The 15,505-nt window shown below is 35.5% G+C and overlaps 1 protein-coding gene across 3 annotated transcripts in view; it reads right to left on the bottom strand.

The window, feature by feature from the left end:
- Window positions 1-15,505, bottom strand: part of SPIDR (scaffold protein involved in DNA repair) — a 499,345-nt gene that overhangs the window by 467,340 nt on the left and 16,500 nt on the right. For 2 of the 3 annotated variants that reach the window (XM_045049879.1, XM_019822628.3), the window contains exons 2-3: window positions 2,625-2,780; window positions 1,909-1,975 (exon numbers count right to left, since the gene is read on the bottom strand). In XM_045049879.1, coding sequence (XP_044905814.1) covers window positions 1,909-1,975; window positions 2,625-2,780 — 223 coding nt within the window. Of the gene's footprint in view, window positions 1-1,908; window positions 1,976-2,624; window positions 2,781-9,468; window positions 9,682-15,505 lie in introns of those variants that run through there. The other variant, XM_045049880.1, reaches the window with a different exon arrangement.

Genomic DNA, 15,505 nt, shown 5'->3' with positions numbered 1-15,505 from the left:
TCCACTTTGTGTTGATCAGGAAAGGAGATTCGCTGACAAGATGATGTCTGAAAATACAGTACTTACAAAGGCACAAAACCAGAAAATAATTATATACATTTATTGACACTTACTTTGTGCCATGAACACCCAGAATTACTAAAGTTGTCTACCTTCAAAATACAAAATTAAAAATAAACTAAACTTCATCCATATAGATTTAAATAGCTAATAAAAACTAAACTGTGTATATATTGCAAAAAACATTATCAAACCCTTATATTATTATGCATCAGGAAGAGTAAACTGAAAAGGAAGGAGTGGAATGCTATAGACTGAATGCTTATATCTCTTAAAATTTACCCTGTTGAAACTTAATCCCCAATGTGTGAGATTAAGAGGTGGGGATTTGGGGGTGATTAGGTCATGAGGGTGAAGCCCTCATGAATGGCATTAGTAGTCTACAAAAGAAGCCCCCAGAGAGATTGCTGACCCCTTCTTCCATTGAGTCCACAGCAAGATGATACTGTCATGAACCTGAAGTGAGTCTTCACCAGACACTGAATATACTGGACCTCCAACCTCCAGAACTGTGTGAAATAAATTTCTGGTGTTTATAAGCCACCTAGTCTGTAGTATTATTGTTATAGCAGCTTGAACAGACTGAGACAGGAAGTAAAGCTACTGCTATTTTCAGATTCTATAATGAATTTATGGAATTCATAAACCCCTGAATTATAGGTACTTTATATAATTTATATAGATAAAATCACTACAGATAAAATGACTTCTAGGAAGAACATTAGCTAGACTGAGAATAGTTACAACAGGTAAGCATTTTGGGTAACCATTGCATGCAGGCATTGTGCTAGCACGTGGTGTTATGGACTGAATTGTGTTGCTCCAAAGGTCATTCATATGTTTAAGTTCCAACATCCCAGCATCCCAGAATGTGATTATTTGAAGACAGGGTCTTTACAGAGGTGTCAAATTATTCTAATATGACAAGTGCCCTCACAGGATACAGTCAGGACACCAAGGGGCCAAAGGAGATCCCTGAGGTCCCAAGCCTTGACTCTCCCTGCCCACCCACAGGGTAACTGAGTACGGCAGCAGTCAGCAGCCTCCCTGATATCCATCCCCTTTTTTTCCTTACTAACAAAACCCCAATTTTATTTGAGAAGCAACATACATATTTAAAAATATTTAATTTCACTGAAGTCCCTTTAGTAGAAGTGACCCTATATAACAAGTTCTGGCCAAAGGTTGAGGTCCTTGGGGGGGGGGGGGGGGGGGGGGGGGATTCCTTTCCAGACGAAAAGTATACCTGGAGAGAATCCACAAAGCCCACACTCCTCCTGAGAATTGGGCCCGGAGAATTCAGCTTCCACCTCATGACGGCAAGAACAAACTCCACACTAAGGCTGCCGGACTCAGAACAAGTCTGACTCCCTGAACTTCTTGTTGCAGGAGATAAATTCAACTCCATTTCTTCACACACTCTAACAGTTTCTATGTATCTGCAACTGAAAGCTTTCCCTAACTAATTCACCAAGTTAAGAATTCCACTGCCTGAAATAGTACAGTCCTTATATAATAGGTCATAACTTTATTTCCCAAATCAGAAATTTTAAATTCTGGGGCTGTGAGCCTAAGCTAACCTACCAGGCTCTGCACATTAAGAGTAAATCCAGGAAGGACACATGAAAAATTTTAATAATTACTTATAGGAAGAAAGACAAAATGTGATAGATGGTAACAAAGATTAGAAAGAGATTTCTCAAAAATATGTTTTTTACATTTTGGAAAACACAAATATACAGTCTACCCAAACTATGTTAAATAACTTTTTAAAAGAAAGTAAATAAATCAAAGAAGGATATATTAGTCTTATACCTTTTCTGTCAATAAATCAACAAAAAATATTACCTTCCTTGGGTCTCAGAGATAATTCAAGGTGCTTCTCTGTAACAATCTTCTTTTCAGCCATTAACAACTGCAGGAGGAGGAGGAGGAGGAGGAGGAAGAAGAAGAAGATGATGATGAAGAAGAAGAAGAAATTTATAACAAGGGCTAAAACCAAAACTATTTTGTAATACTCAAAACCTTAAACTATACCCTCCTTAAAATATCCCTGTTTTATTTATATTTACCAGTAAGTATTCCCAAAGCACATACTCCTCATATATATATAAATGTATTTTTATATTTTTCCAGAATCTAAACAGAGAACCATTAAAAGTTTATAATAGTATTCCATTTTGTACACATTTATATTATCAGTATTTCAAAATCCGCACATATACAAAAATTAACTAGAATATCTTGTTGCCAAAAGAGTCTAAGGATATAAAAGCATTTCATAAATATATTTCTTGTGAAGAACAGGATGCTCAAAGATTTTATCTTCTGAGAAACTTCTCAGTATGTAACCTTCATTTACAAAAAAGTACAAAGGTTGTGCCTAGCATAAAGAAGTGGCAAAAATGAATTCAAGGTTGAGCAAAGAAGAATGTAGTAATTACTGTATCCTGAAATAAGGAAAGGAATTCCAAAGAAATATAAATACAGTGGCCTGAACACTCAGGAATCTAAGATTTATCTCAAATTTGGCACTCAAGGAAACAATTTTACAACTACTTTACCAGGGTCCCAGAAGTGTCCTGAAATCCTTCTCCACACCTGAGCCATGCTTCAGAGAGAGAGGCAGTTGCCCCCACTGTCCTGAGACCTGCTCTTCTGAACTTCAGTGGACTCCCTCCAGGTAAGGATGGGTATTCTATATCCCAATTTCTTTTTCTCTGTGGAGATTGTTTTTAAAGAAGAACAAAAAAAAACAAAAATGAAATCACCTTCATAAATATATATTAACTTGACAATTAACAATGTGGAAACATAGGAATGGCAATGGTGAAGGCATAGTTTTTAAATGTCTCTGAATCCCCATGTAAAAAAGAGTAACAAGAAAGCAAAACAAAAAGCACAGAAACATGTACAACTAGAGAATAAATTCCAAAATACAAATGGGTAAGGACAAACATTCGACCCTGCAAAGTCCTACATATGCTCCTATCTGAGAGCAAAGCTGTGAGAAGTGAAGGAGCAAAGGAGACTTTGAGCACAGAGACATGTGGTGTTCACTAGGAAGTGGGGCAGGCGATCTGAGAATGAAATGGTACCTAAAACAGGGTGAGGGCAAGAGTTCCACTCAAGAAGATCCAAAGGAGTGGGGGCAGTCTAGGATACTCAGTACTTGTGAGCCAGGACTACGTTCTTGGACAGGACCCCATACTGTGGGGAAACTGTTAGCAGTGGAATCTGCTAAGCAGCACAGGGATGGTACAGACAAAAAAGAAAAGGTCCAAGTGGAGTTGAGGAAAAGAAATGAGCCAGGAAATATCTAAATAACAAATTAACAAGTGGCCATAACTTGCAAACTACAAGAAAACAACAGAAATTAGAAAAGTTATTTTGAATCCTGCCGCCTTCTAAAAATTCACAAAAACTGTAACATAAAAATAAGCAATAGAAACAGATCAAGTTCAAATCCCATACAAAATTATTATTACAAAAAACAGAAAGGAGTAGAATAACATCCCAAAACACAAAGAAAGCACAACAAAGACATATTCATAAAACAGAAAAAAGTGTAACCTACTATTTGAAAATAAGACATTCAGATTATAAAAATTCAGAAATGAAGTAACAAAACCTAAGAGGTAAAACAAAGTTTAAAAATCAGCTCAGGGAAAGAGCCCAAATGTCCACTGACTGATAAGTGGATAAAGAAGACGTTGTATATACACACAATGGACTATTATTCAGCCATAAAAAAAGAATGAAATCTTGCCATTTGCAACAACATGGATGGAACTACAGTGTATTATGCTAAGTGAAATAAGTCACTCAGAGAAAGACAAATACCATATGATTTCACTCATATGTAGAATTTAAGAAACAAAACAGATGAACATGGCAGAGAGAGGGGAGAGAGAGAAACACAAACCATTAAGCAGACTTTTTTTTTTAATGTTTATTTTTGAGAGAGAGAGCACATACACGAGCGAGTCGGGGAGGGGCAGAGAGAAAGGGAGACATAGAATCCAAAGCAGGCTCCAGAGCCCAATGCAGGGCTCAAAACCACAAATTACAAGATCATGACCCAAGCTGAAGTCAGACACTTAACTGACTGAGCCATGCAGGGACACCAAACAGACTCTTAAATATAGAGAACAAGTTGAGGGTTGGTAGGGAGGAGATGGGCGGGGGATGGGTTAAATAATGGGGATTAAGGAGGGCACTTGTAATGAGCACTGGGTGTTATATGTAAGTGATGACTCACTAAATTCTACTCCTGAAATTAATATTACACTATACATTAACTAAAGGCTTAAAACAAAAAATAAAGTGACACATTCTCTTAACATGGAAAAAAAAAATCCGCTCAGGAAAAAAAAAGACTAAACTGGAAGGAATCCAAGAACACGTAGCTATCACAGATAATATCTTAAGAGATATAGAAAGTAATAAGGTAGAAATTTTAAATTTCACCCACCTCCAATGAAGAAAATAAAAGGATTCAAGAGAAAGAGTGATTAAATCTCTCTTAGGATCCAACATACAGATAAGAACAATCCTTGAAGAAGAAAACCAAGATAATGGGATAGAACAATTTTTTTTAAAGACTTAATACCTATTTTCTCAAACTGTTCCAAAAAATAGAAATGGAAGGAAAGCATCCAAACTCCATCTATGAAGCCAGCATTACCCTGATTCCAAAACCAGACAAAGACCCCACTAAGAAGAATTATAGGCCTATATCCCTCATGAACCTGGATGCAGAAATCCTCAACAAGATATTAGCAAATCGAATTCAACAGTACATTAAAAGAATTATTCACCATGATCAAGTGGGATTTATTCCTGGGCTTCAGAGCTGCTTCAATATTCACAAATCACTCAAGGTGATACTCCACATTAATCAAAGAAAGGATAAGAACCATATGATCCTCTCAGATACAACATTTGACAAAACACAGCATGCTTTCTTGATAAAAACCCTCAAGAAAGTAGGGATAGAAGAAACATACCTCAACATCATAAAAGCCATAAATGAAAGGCCCACAACTAATATCATCATCAATGGGGAAAAACAGAGCTTTCCTCCTAAGGTCAGGAACACGACAAGCATGTCCACTATCACCACTGTTGTTCAACATAGTATTGGAAGTCCTAGCCTCAGCAATCAGACAACAAAAAGAAATAAGAGGCATACAAATTGGCAAAGAAGAAGTCAAACATTCACTCTTTATACATGACATGATACTCTATATGGAAAACCTGAAAGATTCCACCAAAAAACTACTAGAGCTGATACAGGAATTCAGCAAAGTCACAGGATACAAAATCAAAGTACAGAAACTGGTTGCATTTCTATACACCAATAATGAAGCAGCTGAAAGAGAAATCAAGGAATCAATCCCATTTATAATTACACCAAAAATCAGAACATAGCTAGGAATAAACTTAACCAAAGAGGTAAAAGATCTGTATGCTGAAAACTATAGAAAGCTTATCAAAGAAATTGAGTAATACACAAAGAAATGGAAAAAGATTCCAAGCTCACAGATTGGGAGAACAAATATTGTTAAAATGTCTATACTACCCACAGAGAACAAACTAAGGGTTGGGGGTGGGAGCGGAAGAGAGGAAAAAGAGGTGATGGGCATTGAGGAGGGCATTTGTTGGGATGAACACTGGGTGTTGTATGTAAGTGATGAATCATGGGAATCTACTCCCGAAATCAAGAGCACACTGTATACACTGTATGTTAGCTAACTTGACAATAAAATATATTTTTTAAAAAATGTCTACACTACTCAAAGCAATCTACACATTCAACACAATCCCTATCAAACTAAAACCAGAATTCTTCACAAAGCTAGAACAAACAATCCTAAAATGTGTATGGAACACGAAAAGGCCCCGAATAGTCAAAGTAATATTGAAAAAGAAAATCAAAGCTGGATGCATCACAATTCCAGACTTCAAGCTGTTTTACAAAGCTGTAATTATCAAGACAGTATGGCACTAGCACAAAAACAGACACGTAGATCATTGGAACAGAATAGAAACAGAACAAAGAACCCAGAAATGGACCCACAAATGTATGGCCAACTAATCTTCAACTAAGCAGGAAAGACTATCCATTGGAAAAAATAGTCTCTTCAGCAAATGGTGCTGGGAAAACGGGCCAGTGACATGCAGAAGAATGAACCTGGACCCCTTCCTTATACCATCACAAAAATAAATTCAAAACAGATGAAACACCTAAATGTGAGACAGGAAACCATCAAAATCCTACAGGAGAAAACAGCAGCAACCTTTTTTTTTTTTTTTTACCTTGGCTGTAGCAACTTCTTATTTGACAAGTCTCTGGAGGCAAGGGAAAGAAAAGCAAAACTTAACGATTGGGACCTCATTAAGATAAAAAGCTTCTGCAGGGACCCCTGGGTGGCTCAGTCAGTTAAGCATCCGACTTCGGCTCAGGTCATGATATCGCAGTTCACTGGTTCAAGCCCTGCGTTCAGCTCTGTGCTCAGAGCCTGGAGCCTGCTTCGGATTCTGTGTCTCCCTCTCTCTAGCAAAAATAAAAATAAACATTAAAAAAAAAAAAAAAAAGATTCTGCATAGTGAGGAAACAATCAACAAAACTAAAAGACAACTGATGGAACGGGAGAAGATACGTGCAAATGACATATTGGATAAAGAGTTAGTATCTAAAATGTATAAAGAACTTATCAAACTCAACACTCAAAAAACAAATAATCCAGTGAAGAAATCAGCAGAAGACAATAGACACGTTTCCAGAGAAGACATCCAGATGTCTAACACACATGAAAAGATGCTCAGTATCACTCATCATCAGGGAAATACAAATCAAAACCACAATGAGATACTACCTCACACCTGTCAGAATGGCTAAAATTAACAAGTCAGGAAACAACAGATGTTCGCAAGGATGCGACCTTTTGCACTGTTGGCAGGAAGGCAAACTGGTGTAGCCACTCTGGAAAACAGTGTGGAGGTCCCTCAAAAAATTAAAAGTAGAACTACCTTATAACCCAACAATTGCACTACTAGGAATTTATCCAAAGGATACAAAAATGCTGATTCGGAGGGGCACATGCCCTCCCAATGTTTACAGCAGCTCTATCAAAAACAGCCAAAGTATGGAAAGAGCCCAAATATCTATCGACAAATGGATAAAGAAGATGTAGTGTGTGTGTGTGTGTGTGTGTGTGTGTGTGTGTGTGTGTATCTACATATACATACATATACACATATGCATATATATACATATACGCACATGTATATACATATGCATATACATATGTATGTATATAATGGAACACTACTCAGTGATCCAAAAGAATGAAATCTTGCCATGTGCTACAACGTGGATAAAACTAGAGTGTATTATGCTACGCAAAATATGTCAGAGAAAGACAAATATAATTTCACTTATATGTAAAATTTAAGAAAGACAACAGATGAAAATAGGGGAAGGGAAGGAAAAATAAAACAGAGAGGGAAGCAAACCATAAGAGACTCTTAAATATAGAGAACAAAATGAGGGTTGCTGGAGTGGAGGTCAGTGGGGGGACGGACTAAATGGGTAACAGGCATTAAAGAGGGCACTTACTGGGATGAACACTGGGTGTTATATATAATAGATAAATCCCTGGGCTCTACTTATGAAACCAAGATGACACTATGTTTACTAACTTGTATTTAAATATAAAAAAAAAGATGTGAGGGGTGTGTGTACATATATATGTACACATATATGTAATGTGGACTATTACCCATCAAAAAGAATGAAATCTTGCCATTTGCAGCAACATGGATGGACCTAGAGGATATAATGCTAAGCGAAATAAGTCAGAGAAAGACAAATACCATATAATTTCACTCATGTGGAATTAAAGAGACTAATGAACAAAGGGGAAAAAAGAGAGACAAAACAAGAACCAGACTCTTAACTATAAGAGAACAAACTGATGGGTACCAGAGGGAAGGTGAATTGGGGAATGGGGGAAATTGTGGATAGGACTTAAATAGTACATTTACTATGATGAGCAATGAGTAATATATAGAATTGTTGAATCATAATATTATACACCTGAAACTAACACACACTGTATGTTAACTGTAGTTGGAATTAAAAAAAAAAAACAACCTACCTTAACAAAAAATAAAGTGAGAAGTGTTACTCTACCCAATGTTAAGGACTATCTTATGGCTACAATAATCAAAACAGTGATTTTCAAAAAGAAACTGAAACACAGATGAGTGGAACACTTCAAAAACCAGAAACAGACACTGACAGAAGTATTCAATTGTTTTTTGACAAAAAAACAAAACTTTACGTGTGTGTGTGTGTGTGTGTGTGTGTATACATACAGTACTACACAACTGAATATCCATAAGCAAAAAAATAACAACAATGAGAAGGATTTCAACCTAATGTCTTATACAAAAATTAACTCAAAATACGGAACAAATTTGAATGGTACTAAGATTCATCTCCTAAACCAGGACACTCTATCAATAATGGTAGCAGTAGCTTTTTGCCTATCACATAAACACAAAAACAGAGTCAAGAAAAATGAGGAATCAGAGGAATATATACCAAATGAAAGAAGATAAAACTTTAGGAAAAACTTAATGAAACAGGAAAAAGTAATTCACCTGATAAAGTATTCTAAGTAATGGTCATAAAGAAGCTCATTGATCTGGGAAGAAAAATGGACTAAGCAGAGTAAGAACTTCAAAAAAGAGCTTAAACAAGGGTAAGAAAAGTACCAAATTGAAATCTCAGAGCTGAAGAAATAACTGAACTGAAAAATACACTAAGGGCTCGACAGACTAGATGAAGCAGAAAGACTAGTGAATTGGAAAACAGAGCAAATGAACTCACCTAATCACATCAGGAAAAAAAAAAATGAATGAAAAAATGAAGATAGCTTACCTATAAGACAACATCAAGTGGTATAACATTTGCACCATAAGGGTCTCAGAAGGGGAAGAGAATGAAAGAGATTAAAAAAAAAAAAAACTGTTTGAATAAATAATGGCTGAATATATCACTAGTTTGGGTAAAGAAAGACATCCAGATCCAGGAAACCCAGAGAATTTAAAAAAAAAAAAAAAAAAAAAAAAAAAAAGATGAGCCAAAAGAGCTGCACCAATACACATTAAAAACAAAATGTCAAAAGCTAAAGACAACGACTCTCAAAGGCAGCAAGTAAAAAACAACTTGTTATGTACAAGGAAACCCCCATGGGAAATCAGCAGATTTTTCAGCCAGGAAAAGGGAATGATATGATATATTAAAAGATACTATACTACACTGTAATATATATAATAAATGATAAAAGAGACAATATATTAAAAGAACTGGGCGGGGGGGGGGGGAGCACTTACAACCAAAAATACTCTAGCCAGCAAGGTTATCACTCAGGATTGTAGGGGAGATGAGGAGTTCCCAGGAAAAAAAATTAAAGGAGTCCATCGCCATGCAACCAGTAATAGAAGTAATATTAAGAGACTTCTCCAAGCTGAGAAGAAAAGGCATAATTAGTAACAAGAAAACATAAAAGTAAAATCCTACTAGGAAAGGTATATATGTAATAACAACAGTGGATTGATCACTTATAAAGCTAGTGTGAACATTAAAAAACAAAAGTAGTAACAAGATCACTAAAACAGGTAAGGCAAACACAAAAATATGCAAAATATGACATCAAAAAAAAAAAAAAAAAAAAAAAAAAAAAAAACCAGGGTGGGGGAATGTGTGTGGAATAAAAAGGCAGATTGATTTGTTTGTTTTTTAAGTAGTCTTCACACCCAGCAGGGATCCCAATGCGGGGCCTGAACTTACAACCATGAAATCAAGACCTGAGCCAAGATCAAGAGTTGGACATTCAACCAACTGAGCCATGCAGGCACCCAAAAATGTAGTTTTAAAATGCATTCAAACTGAAGCTGCTATCAACTTTAAATAGACTGCTATATGCACAGGCTAATATATATATATGTATGTATATATATATAGACACACACACACATATACATATATTATATATATGCACAGGCATATATATATATATATATATATATATATATATATATATATAACCACAAAGCAAAAACCTATAGTATATACACAAAAGATAATGAGAAAGGAACTTAACATAACGGTAAATAAAATCATCAAACCATAGGGAAGAAAGTAAGACAAGAAAAAGGGAACAGAGAGGAACTACAAAACAGAAAACAAGTAACAAAAGAGCAGTAAATACATAACTATCGATGATTATTTCAAAGGCAAGTGGACTAAATTCTATCATAAGACACAGAATGGCTGAATTGACTTAAAAAAAAAAAAAATCTGTACTACCTACAAAAACTCACCTTAAGTGTGAAGAGACATAAAGACTGAAAGTGAATGGATAGAAAAAGATGTTCCATGCATTGGAAACCAAAAGAAAGCTGGGGCGACTAGTTATACCAAACAAAATAGACTCTAAAAGAGTGTAACAAAAGACAAAAAAAAAAAGGATATTACATAATGATAAAAGTGTCTAATCCAACAAGAGGATATAACATTTGTAAATACTTATGCACCCAACAAAGAAGCACCTAAATATAAATGAATCTAAAGAGAAAAATTGCCAGCAATACAATAATAGTAAGGAACTTTCATAGTCCTCTTAAATCAATGGATAGATCGTCCAGACAGAAAATCAATAGGAAACATCAGCCCTAAAAAAGACATTAGACCAGAAAGACTAATGGATAAATACAGAACATTCCAGCCAAAAGCAAAAGAATACACATTCTTCTCCAGTGTACCTCGAACACTCTCCAGTATAAATCATATGTCAGAACACAAACAAGTTTCAATAAATTTAGAAATATTAAAATCACATCAAGCATCTTTTTCAAACAAAATGGTATGAGCTCTTTCACACAAAATAGGTATCAATTACAAGAAGAAAACTGGTAAACTCACAAATATGTAGAGCTTAAACATGCCACTGAACAATTGATGGGTAAATGAAGAAATCAAATGCGAAATCAGAAATAACTTGAGACAAATGAAAATGGAAATACTACACACCAAAGACAGGATGCAGTAAAAGCAGCTCTAAAAGGAAAGTTGACAGTGATACATGCCCTACTTGAAGAAACATGGAGAAAGGATAAATATCACATACACCATATACATCTCACACACACACACCATGGAATACTAGTCTGCCATAAAAAAGATAAAAATCTCACCATCTGTGATAACATGAATGGACTTTATGCTAATATTATATAATATGCTAATATGCTAAATGAGATAAGTCAGACAAAGACAAAAACAAATACTGTATGATTTCACTTATATATAGAATCTTTCAAAAAAATTAACAAAACAAAACTTGTACATATGGTGACTAAAACGGTGGTTACCAGAGGGGACAGGGGTTGAGGGTAGGTAAAATTGGTGAAGGGGGTCAAAAGCTATAAACTTCCAATTATAAAGTAAATAAGTCATGGAAGTGTAATGTACAGCATGGTGACCATAGTCAATAATGTACTACACATTGGAAAGTTGCCAAGAGAATAAATCTTAATCACAAGAAAAAAAGTTTTTGTAATTTTGTATCGGGATGAATGGTAACTAGATTTATTGCAGTGATCATTCTGCAGTATATGCAAATATCAAGCCATTATGCTATATACCTGAAACCTATATATTGTTAATTATACATCAATTTAAAAAAATAAGTAAAAGACATGAATGGATATTTCACCAAAAAGGATAGATTTGGCAAATAAACACATAAAACAGATTCAATATCCTTAGCCATCATGGAAATATAAATTAAAATAATAATTAGTTAATAACACACACCTATCAGAGTGACTAAAATAAAAAATGTGATGGTCAAACTTGCAGAATAATCTCTTATTAGAGGTAAGGACCTCTAATAACCCACTCCTTCATAAAAGGAATAAGAAGAGTAGCAAAAATAGTCCATCTAATTTTTCACAACTATAGACTTGTAACAATCTGAATAGAATTTACCCAAAAAAACAACTGAATCTCAACATAAAAAATAAACGTCGTGTGTTTTAACTTGCCCTAGTTTCATACCCCCCTCTCTAGTTTCATGGCAGCTTTGAAAAGCAGTAGCCTCATAACCAGAGTAGCTGTGTAAACCAGCAGCCTAGCAGTCACAGGAGAGAGGAAATTGCATTTAGAGCTCCTCAAAAGGCCCTATCCCCAGAGTACTATCATAATCTGACCTGCCTGGCAGCTTTTAGGAAAAAACTTATAAACAGAATTTATAATTTGATTCAGCAGCTCATTCAATGGGAAAAGTCCTATCCCCAGGGCATGTCTCTAAAAGAGTCAGCAGCAATTAATTATTAATTAATTATTGCTAAACAAATTATTATTGCAGATGTGTGAAGCAGCAATAGTGGTTTAAGGAACCAAGACTGGCCAAATATACCTAAAAGGAAGATCTGGAGAATGCTGTCCATAGGCAGCTTGAAAAGAGCTGACATATTCCTGGGGATCTAGAATGCTATTTGCATGTACAAAACTGTATCCATGCTGAGGAAAAAAACTAAGAAAGCCCAAATCTGTCAACTCTGGATAACCATGAAGCCCTCCCTGCACAAGGAGAAAGTAATAGCTGATTATATACTGCCAGAGTATAGAACGCATGCCTCAAAAACACAGAATCCCTTAGTAAAGGATGAAAGACTTATTGGCTCTAGGTACTTAAAGAAATCGCTGTGCAATAATTCACAGGCAAGTAAACTAACCATGTAGTGTCTTTAGTAACTACACACAACAGGATATACGAACTTTACAAAATTAGCCTAGAAAGGTCATTAAACAAACAAAACAAATTGCAACAACAACAAAAACACCACTCTGAGGAGGAAGTGGGGGAACTTAATGTCCACATTATATTATTTAAATCTTTACTTTTCAACAAAAAAATTGAAAGACAAATGAATAAATAGGAAAAGTATGACAAGGAAAAAGCAAGCAAGAGAAAATGTACTTGAGGGAGCCCAGAAGTTTGAATCAGTATACAAAGCTTTAAGTCAACTATTACAAATAAGCTCAAAATTAAAAATATGGAAGTTATGTCTAAAATACTTTAATTATAAAAATGCCTCACCAAATAGAAAATATAAATACGTAGCAATTATTTAACAACAACAACAAAAAAAAAAACGCCACAAATATTACAATCAAATAGAAGTTTAGGAGTTGACTAATACAAAAACTAAAATGAAGTCACTAGATAGGCTCAACAGATTTGAACTGGCAGAAAAATCAGCAAACTTTAGACAGGACAAAACAGATTATCTGAACTGAAGAATAGAAAGAAAAAAGGCTGAAGACAAATGAACACAACCTCTGAGACCTGTGGGACACTATCAGGTATACAAATATATGCAAATTAAGAATTTCAGAAGAAAAGGAGAGAAATAAGCAACAGAAATTTTACTTGAATAAAGCCCTAAAACCTCAAATTTCATGAAATATCATACATCCAAAAAGCTCAAAGAACTTCAACTAAGATAAACTCAAAGAGACTCACCACAGACACATCATGCCAACTGGTGAAAAACAAAGAGAAATCACAAAAGCAGAAAAACATAAATGAATTATCATGTAAAACGAGCCTCAATAAAATTAACAGCTGACTTCCCATGAGAAATCATGACGATGCCCTCAAACAACATAATACACATTCTTCCCACATAAACATGAAATATTCTTTTGGACAGATCATATTTTAGGCCATAAAACAAACCTCAATAAACTTAAAAAGAGTGAGATTAATAACATTCTTGAACAAGAACACAATGAAATTAAAAACTAAAAAGAAATAAAACTGAAAAATCACAATGTAGAGATTAAACAACACATTCCTAAATAATAACAGATAAAAGAAAAAAATCACAAGAAAAATTAGAAGATGCTTTGGAAAGAACAAAAATATACCAAAACTTTTTTGAAAAAGGTCTATCAAAAAGATTTATTTGCTTTAAAATGCATTCATTTCCAGAAGCATTGTTAATAAAACATTACAATTTCTCATCCTCTGTAATAAAGTATTGAAAATGAGTTGTGGTATGGTAGCAAACACTGCAGGTATTAAGTGCAATGAGCCTGTGATGCCTTTATAAATCTGAAACCCATGTAGGACAATAAATTAACAATGAAAAAAACAAGAGCATCTAACTGCTGTCTGGTTATCTCCTTGCAATGCTTCAGCTTATAAATTGTGCTCATTCAACATAAAATTAGGTCTTTCAAATTGTAAGGCGGATTTTTGCTGATATATTCCTAGTGCGAAAAAAATAGTACCTTACCACAAAAATATTTTTATGGCACAAAATTTAAGTTGTTCCATAGTGGTTCACATAGGTGTAATAACAAATAGGCATAGGGAGCATGGGTAGCTCTGTCAGTGGAGTGTCAGACCTTGATTTCGGCTCAAGTCTTGATCCCAGGGTCATGGGATCCAGCCCCATGTCAGGAGCTGCCCCTCTCCCCTGCTCGCATACACTCGCTCTCTAAAATAAGAAATAAAAAATAATAAATAGGCACAAGAAAATAAAATTCCTGTAAACTATAAAGAAGTAAATTTCACCTTTTTCTGCCCGTAGACAATGCCAAGTAAGCATCGTTAAAGTCTCCCCTCCCACTGCTGTCATATCTAAGTCAGAATCTCCCAAAGAGCCTGAACAGCTGCGGAAGCTTTTCATAGGAGGTCTGAGCTTTCAAACAACCGATGAGAGTCTGAGAGTCCGATGAGAGTCCCCATTTTGAGCAATGGGGAACACTTATGGACTGTGTGGTAATGACAGACACAAATACCAAGCGCTCCAGAGGCTTTGGGTCTGTCACGTTTGCCACTGTGGAAAAGGTGGATGCAGCCATGAATGCAAGGCCACACAAAATGGATGGAAGAGTTATAGAACCAAAGAGGGCTGTCTCAAGAGAAGATTCTCAAGACTTGGTGCCCACTTAACGGTGAAAAAGATTTTTGTCAGGGGCATTAGACACTAAAAAACATCATCTAAGAGATTATTTCGAACAGTATGGGAAAACTGAAGTGATTAAAATCATGACTGATCAAGACAGTGACAAAAAGAGAGCCTTTTGCTTTTGTAACGTTTGATGATCATGACTCTGTAGACAAGACTGTCATTCAGAAATACCATACTGTGAATGGCCACAACTGTGAAGTAGGGAGAGCTCTATTTAAGCAAGAGATGGCTAGTGCTTCATCCAACCAAGGAGGTCAAAGTGGTTCTGAAAACTTTGGTGGTGGTCATGGAGGTGGTTCTGGTGGGAATGACAACTTTGGTTGTGGAGGAAACTTCAGAGGGTGAGGTGGCTTTGGTGGCAGTCAACAGGGTGGTGGAT

The sequence above is a fragment of the Felis catus genome, chromosome F2 (assembly GCF_018350175.1).
Source record: "Felis catus isolate Fca126 chromosome F2, F.catus_Fca126_mat1.0, whole genome shotgun sequence".
Lineage (NCBI taxonomy): Eukaryota > Metazoa > Chordata > Mammalia > Carnivora > Felidae > Felis > Felis catus.
The sequence above is the reverse complement of the archived record's forward strand: the minus strand, read 5'-3'. Positions and strand labels throughout refer to the sequence as shown.